Here is a 7,500-nt window from a genome sequence, read left to right as displayed (position 1 = left end):
CCACGGTGCCGGGCCTGTAACGGTGAGGCTTCTTCACACCGCCGGTGGCCGGGGCACTCTTGCGAGCAGCCTTAGTGGCGAGCTGCTTCCTGGGGGCTTTGCCACCGGTGGATTTGCGAGCGGTTTGCTTGGTTCTGGCCATGGCGCTTCTCTGACAGTCGGGAGTATAGCCTCGAAATGCCTATGTGAAGTTTATAAAGCCGGCAGTGGCGCCTGCTGATTGGACACCATCTCCCCACCACCCCGATTGGCCCGTTGCGCAGGCCTCCTCCGTTGGCCATTGGACGGGAGGCCCGGCCTCTCCAAAATTCAAACTCCCGGTGCGCGCGCGCAATAGGACGCCGCCGGCCCTTTACGCATAATAATAGTCGCCAAAGTCAAGAGTGACATCTTTATAGGCACGTTGTAATCTAATGCTAGCCTGCTATGGCAAACGAGGCCTAGTAGGTGTTGTTGTTCATGGAAGGCTTCATGTGGGCACAGAATGTCGAAATAGTTGTGTATACACCCACTCAATGTGTAGCGGTCATAGAAAGGTACTTTGCGCTTTTGGAGAGCTAGGTGGTTGGCTCTTAAAAGAGCCTTTGGGGGTTGAGTAGTCAAGTTGAAGTCGCAGTAGCGAATTTACTTGGCTTTGACTGCCTTCTCGGTCTTCTTGGGGAGTAGCACTGCCTGGATGTTGGGCAACACACCACCCTGAGCGATGGTCACACCGCCGAGCAGTTTGTTCAGTTCCTCGTCGTTACGGACGGCCAGCTGCAGGTGACGGGGGATGATACGAGTCTTCTTGTTGTCACGGGCAGCGTTGCCGGCCAACTCCAGGATCTCAGCAGTCAGGTACTCGAGCACGGCGGCCAGGTAGACTGGTGCGCCAGCGCCCACACGCTCGGCGTAGTTGCCTTTGCGCAGTAGCCTGTGCACACGGCCCACGGGGAACTGGAGCCCGGCACGGGATGAACGGGTCTTTGCCTTCGCCCTGGCCTTGCCTCCGGTTTTGCCTCTTCCGCTCATATTGGTATCTTGAGAAAGTCACAGAAAGTCTGAATGAGCCGCTCGCCACTTCGAGAGCCGTACTTATACCTCGCCACAAGAGGCAACGATTGGCCACCGGGCCGGTGTGGCCTTATCCAATTGGAGCGAGGGACAGACAGACAGACAGCCCTAAGCCGGTTCCCACCCACAGGCAGCGAGTGAGAGGCTACTTTGTGTCCCTCCGACTTTGTTACTTTGTGTCATTTCGCGTGAGCGCCAAAATGTCCGACATGAAATCGATTAGTTACCGGAGTGTAACTCCAGTTCTATGAGTGGAGCGGAGCCCCATAGGGGAGCTATGCTCCTAGTGGTTTACCCTCTGCCCTAAGGCAGATGCAGCCTGAAGCAAAATTATGCACACACCTACAGCCAATAGGAGTACAGGTGTCCCTATATAAGGAACCCCGTTCCCTCAATCTGCCTCCCGAGATATTATCGATTAGTTACCGGAGTGTAACTCCAGTTCTATGAGTGGAGCGGAGCCCCATAGGGGAGCTATGCTCCTAGTGGTTTACCCTCTGCCCTAAGGCAGATGCAGCCTGAAGCAAAATTATGCACACACCTACAGCCAATAGGAGTACAGGTGTCCCTATATAAGGAACCCCGTTCCCTCAATCTGCCTCCCGAGATATTATCTTCAGCGAGACTAGAGAGGGTCGGTAGGGCCTTAAGTCCTATGGGGCTCCGCTCCACTCATAGAACTGGAGTTACACTCCGGTAACTAATCGTTCTATATCGTGGAGCTCCGCCCCATAGGGGAGCTATGCTCCTAGTGGTTTAAGGCGGAGCGAAACGCTCCAAAATGTACTCCCTGCCGAGCCTAACACTTCCCATTAAAAAATGAAAAGGTCAAGCCCAGCAATGGCTGCAACCAATTCCCGCAGTACTGCGACTAAAAACCCATCAGGGCGTCACAATATACCGCGTCATCGGTTATAGACCCGCCCCATCTAGCTCAATGACAATGTCAATGGCTATTGGGCAGATCAATAGAATAGACGCCGTGCTAATCTGACTAGCAGATAGCCGTGCCTCAATATTCTATGGAACAAAATATACCAGTCATACTAAACTGAACCTCAGATAGATGACCTCACATTCTATCCACTCAATACATGTTTCTATATGCTGACACTGTCAGCCAGGAGACATGCCACAGAATATGCTCTTCATCCGAAGCGGACCTGATAGAGACCAGTCTATCATCCTGCTTCTCCCTCCTCTACCTCAAGATTCCCCTTCAGCTGTGCTGAGTGCAATCGAGATTGGAGTTTAAAAGGCTTATTCTTGACATAAGTCTTCCTAACCAGAGCGGACCTGATTGGAACCTGTCCAAGGTCCTGCTCTGTCCTCCTTTTCTAGCTCAAGAACGCCTTTCAGCTCTGCTGAAATTCGATCGAACAAAAGAGTTAGAAAACATGTCCATAATATGTTACTTCTAATAAAAGCGGACTTATGAACTTATTCACAATCCTGCTTTCTTTCTCTATTCTGCTCATGATCTCCCTTCAGCCACGCTGAGTACAGACCGAGCCAAAGAGTTAGAAGACATATCCAACAGATAGAAAACGGATAAAAGGAGACGGTGTCGACCATGACGCTGCTCTACAAATATCCTCTACCTCTGTTCCTCTGAAAAGAGCAGTAGAAGCTGCTACTCCACGAGTGGAGTGCGCTCTAATACCCTGAGGCGGTTGTTGCCCCGCCGCCTCGTACGCCGTCTCAATGCCTTCACAAAGCCAATGAGACAAACGCTGTTTTGAAAGTGGTCTACCCAATGCAGCCGCACCGTGACACACAAACAGCTGAGGCGATGACCTAACCGCCGCTGTGCGCCTAACGTAACACGCCAAAGCGCGTACTGGGCACAGACAGTGAAGCTTTTCCTCACTCCTCTCCCCATGGGGAGGGGGATGAAAAGCCCACAATTCCACGATCTGCGATCTATATGCACTGTTAATAACCTTCGGCACAAATGCCGGGTTAGGACGTAACACCGCTCTGCTCAAATCGCCATTAATGGCAAGGCAGTCGGGTCTCGTCGACAGTGCACACAAATCGCTGACTCGTTTAGCAGTAGTCAAGGTGAGCAACAGCGCCGTCTTGATAGACAGCATCTTGAGGGGTATTTGATTCAATGGCTCGAACGGCGACTTACATAGCGCTTCGAGAACCAATGCCAAATCCCACTTGGGCAGCGTAGCTCTAGGTCTTGGCCTAAGCCGTTGCGTTCCCAATAGGAAACGTTTCACTAAAGGGTGACTGAAAACACTTTTTCCGTTAAAACCTTCATGACCAGCTGAAATTGCCGCTGCAAACACTCGAATAGTGGAGGGCGATTTCTGCTTATCAAACATAGACTGTAGGAATGAGAGCACACTCTCTACCTGACAGCTCATGGGGTCCACGTCCTGTGTATCACACCATCGTGAGAAAACGTTCCATCTGCTGGTATACACCCTAGAAGTGGAACCGGCTCTTGCGCCCTGTATTGTTCTGATCACTGCATCAGACAACCCACGGCGCTTTAACCTGTCCCATTCAGGAACCAAGCCTTCAGTGGTTGGCCGATTATGGGCCATTGCCCTATCGAGCCTCCCGCCTGAGTCAACGCGTCTCGTTGATGTGGAATTGGCCAGGGTGGCGCAATCAACATCTGACTCATCTCTGCAAACCACGGAGCCCCCGGGCGATCGGGCGCTATCAGTATCACTGACAGCTCCTCTGACCTCACCCTGGCTAGCAGTGGGAGAATGCAAGACAGCGGAGGGAATGCATACAGGAGAACTTTCGGCCACAGGTAGTGCGCGAATGCGTCTCTTCCCAATGGCGGTTCGTCCTGGTTTCTCAGAGAGAACCATAGGGGACACTGCGCGTTCACACGTGACGCGGACAGGTCCACCTCGGCTCTCCCGAATTGTTCCCAAATCTGTAGAACAATGTCCGGGTGCAGACACCACTCGTCGTCTCGAGGACCCCCTCTTGACATGAGGTCTGCCCCTACGTTCAAGTAGCCCGGAATGTGTGCTGCTCTCAACGAGCGAAGGTGCTTGTGAGCCCACAGCCACAATTCCACTGCCGCCCGATGAAGGGCAGGAGACCTGACCCCTCCCTGGCGGTTTATGTGAGCTACTGTGGTTCGGTTGTCTGACCAGACCAACACATCGCGACCCCGAAGGGTAGACGCGAAGTGGGTCAAGACCAGTCGCACCGTTTCCAACTCTAGGAGGTTGATGTGACGACCTGATTGAGGCCATGCACCTCCTATCGCTTGAGACTGACATGTCCCTCCCCATCCAGTCAGAGAGGCATCTGTAAACACTGGAATGTAGGATGACACCTTGCCCATCGGGACTCCGTGCGTGAGAACGCACGGGTTCCGCCAATAGTCCAGGTCTGCTCTTAGCGAGAGAGGAACCACCACCAACCGATGACGTTGACGCACTGGGTCTAGTCTTAGTTGGGCGAACCACCGCTGTGCTTTGCGCATGTGCAGAAGCCCTAGCGGGACCACAGAGTGGGCTGCCGACATGAGACCCAAAAGTGACATGATCGATAGCGCCGTTACTGTGTGATTCGGACGACACTTCCTCAGGGCTAGTAACAATGCTGCCCTTCGAGGGTCCGAAATTCGCGCCCTCATCATTACAGTGTCTAGCTGTAGTCCCAGGTAGACAATCTGATGACTGGGCCAGGGTGCGCTCTTTTTCCAATTCACAGCAAACCCCAGACGCGTGAGATGAATCACTGTCTGTGTCGTGTGTGTGAACGCCAGCTCTGCTGACGGGGCGAGAATCAGCAGGTCGTCTAGGTAGGCTAATAGCCTTATCCCTTGACGACGCAGCGGTTCCAATGCCGCCTCCACACATTTGGAAAACGTTCGAGGTGCCAGGGCGTACCCAAACGGCATCCTCGTGAACTCTTACGCCACCCCTTGAAAGGCGAACCGCAGAAACTTTCTGTGGCGCGATTGTATCGGCACATGAAAGTACGCGTCCTTTAGGTCTATGCTTGTACAAAAATCTCCCTTCTGAACACATTCCAGTAGGCGTTTTGTCGTCAGCATTCGGAAGGGCCGTTTGGTTATGCTCTCGTTGAGAATGCGTAAATCCAAAATCGGCCTCACTCCCCCCGTCTTTTTTGGCACTAGGAAATAGGGCGAGTAAAGCCCCTTGTTCCTTTGCTCTCGGGGAACTACTGTGACCGCCTCCTTCGCCAAAAGTTCCGTAATCTCTGATCTCAGAGCGGCTACTTTGTCTGGCGTTTTCATCACCGTTTCCACCACTCCCTTGAACGGGGGTGGGGTCCGATGGAATTGGAGGGCATAACCCTTCTCTAACGTCTGTTCTAGCCAGCGTGAGAGGGTACAGCTTCGACGCCACTGCCAGCAATGCAGAGACAGCGGGTGCGCACGAAGCTGTGGTGCGTCCAGTAGGAAGGACCTGTATTCCTCTATGGCCCTCGCCGCCGCTATTCCCCAGCACTGGGTTGGTGGAATAGCCCAAGTCGGGCCCCCCTTGAAAGGGAGAGGATACGTCAGCTCGTTCTGGGTGAGTCGGGGGCTTTGATACGTTGGTTACGACCGTAACTCCAGTAATCTTGCCCTCCAGGAACGCAGCACGGGTCTGAACTGCGCTGTCTGAGGTACTGGCCTGAGACAGAGCGCTCTGCCCGGAAAGCGATTGCGTCATCATGTCATTGTCTGACTGAGACTGCCGCTTAACATGAGACTCATCCTTTACAGAATTCAATAGAATCTGAAAGGTGTGATCTCTGACTGACACCACACGGTGGTGCCACAATGCCTCTTTACTGGTCTTAGGCGACTGTTCAACGACACACTCAATATGTGGTGAGCTGCGCTCATAGCCATGGGCATTGACACGTTCAGAATAATTCGGAGGCGTCCATACCTTGGTTATACCTGTAACCCTGGTATTCCCGCTCTCCGTGAACGTCGCACGGGTCTGATCTGCGCTGACTGAGGCATTAGCCTGCAGCAAGGCGTCATTCCCGGCTAGCGGCTGCGTCTTCATGTCACATTGGGACAGAGACAGCTGCCTGCTGAATGTGAGGTATCCTGAGATAAGCCAAGACGGTGTCTTGGTATCTTTCCTCCCTTCACCTCCTGTGTGCGTTCAGCTCTGCACCTCTGGTGGGCTGAACTACGCTCAGTGTGGTGAGTATTAGCGCGTTCAGAAAGAAGTGGGGGCGCCGATACACTGGGAAACTTCGTCACCGTGGTAATCGGGCCCTCCGTGAACGCAGCATGGGTCTGAATCGCACTAACCGAGACCTTAGTCTGCGATAGTGCGCCATCCCCAACTAGCGGCTGCGTCATCATGTCTCCTGACTGAGACTGCAGCCTGCTATGAGAGGCACTCACTACAGTACTCCTTGGAGTCTGTAATGTGAGTTCTCTTTGAGATAAACCAAGACGGCGTCTAGGTATTATTCCTCCTTTCACCTCCTGTGTGCGTTCAGCTCTGCACCCCTGGTGGGCTGAACTACACTCAGTGTGGTGAGCCTGGGCGCGTTCAGGAAAAGGTGGGGGCGCCGATACACTGGGCACCTTCGTGACCGTGGTAATCGGGCCCTTCTTGAACGCAGCATGGGTCTGGGTCGTACTAACAGAGACCTTAGTCTGTGATAGTGCGCCACCCCCAATGTGGTTATTATCAGCGCGTTCTGAGAGAAACGGGGGCGCCGATACGTGGTTACGCCCGTAACCGTAGTAATCAGGCCCTCCGTGAACGCAGCACGGGTCTGAACTGCACTGACTGAGGCGTTAGCCTGAGACAGAGCGCCGTCCCGGATAGCGGTCGCGTCATCATGCCATTATCTGGCTGAGACTGCAGCCTGCTATGTGAGACACTCACTACGGCACTCCTAGGAGTCTGTAAAGTGAGGTCCTATAAGGTACACTTAATACCTTTTATATACCTGCCTTATGTGTGCATTCAGCAACGCACCATGGTGGGCTGAGCTGCACTCATAGTGGTAAGAGAGAGAGCGAGAGTGAGGAAGGTCGAACGCTCTCGGATGTATTATGGAAAAGGGGGCTCTTTCTTGACAGTGTCAAGTAGAGCCAACTCTTTATTACACACATCAACAAAAAACATTCTCCTCCATACACTCAACGGTAGAGTGGGGGGGGACAGTGGGCTCGGTCACAGCAGGCGCTGTGCCGTCTTCCGTTCTCTCCCCCTCGCCTGTCATAAACGGCGTCTCTTCTGGCCGCCCTTCGGGTGATGCCAGGATGACGCTTTAATGACCTCTCTCGCCGGCACCTCTGGCGCTGCAGGGGGGGGGCGAGGCCCGCTCCCTTGCTGCTGGAGGCCGCCGTCTGACGCCAAGCTGTAGCGAGAGTAACGGCCGCCCTTCCTCATATCCACTTCCGGGTTGGAGGGAATGGGGGGCAGCTTAATCTCCCGCTGTTTAGCAGCCCACTCAATGAGACCTGAGAAT

The 7,500-nt window shown here is 53.6% G+C and overlaps 2 protein-coding genes across 2 annotated transcripts in view; both read right to left on the bottom strand.

The window, feature by feature from the left end:
• Window positions 1-142, bottom strand: part of LOC311131218 (histone H3.2) — a gene marked incomplete at both ends in the record, with an annotated part of 411 nt that extends 269 nt beyond the window's left edge. Inside the window, one exon of the mRNA XM_084164070.1 lies at window positions 1-142. This exon is cut by the window's left edge and continues 269 nt beyond it. Within this exon, the coding sequence (XP_084020196.1) occupies window positions 1-142 (142 nt within the window).
• Window positions 143-624: 482 nt separating this feature from the next.
• On the bottom strand, window positions 625-1,011 carry LOC311130405 (histone H2A; the record flags this gene model as incomplete). The annotated part of the gene is made up of 1 exon (XM_084163131.1): window positions 625-1,011. One exon carries the CDS (start codon window positions 1,009-1,011, stop codon window positions 625-627), a length of 387 nt encoding a protein of 128 aa, XP_084019257.1.
• Window positions 1,012-7,500: the final 6,489 nt, after the last annotated feature.

This window comes from Coregonus lavaretus, assembly GCF_964263955.1.
Source record: "Coregonus lavaretus genome assembly, chromosome: 6".
In the NCBI taxonomy this organism is placed as follows: domain Eukaryota; kingdom Metazoa; phylum Chordata; class Actinopteri; order Salmoniformes; family Salmonidae; genus Coregonus; species Coregonus lavaretus.
Note: the sequence above shows the minus strand (reverse complement) of the source record. Positions and strands in the feature narration are given on the sequence as shown.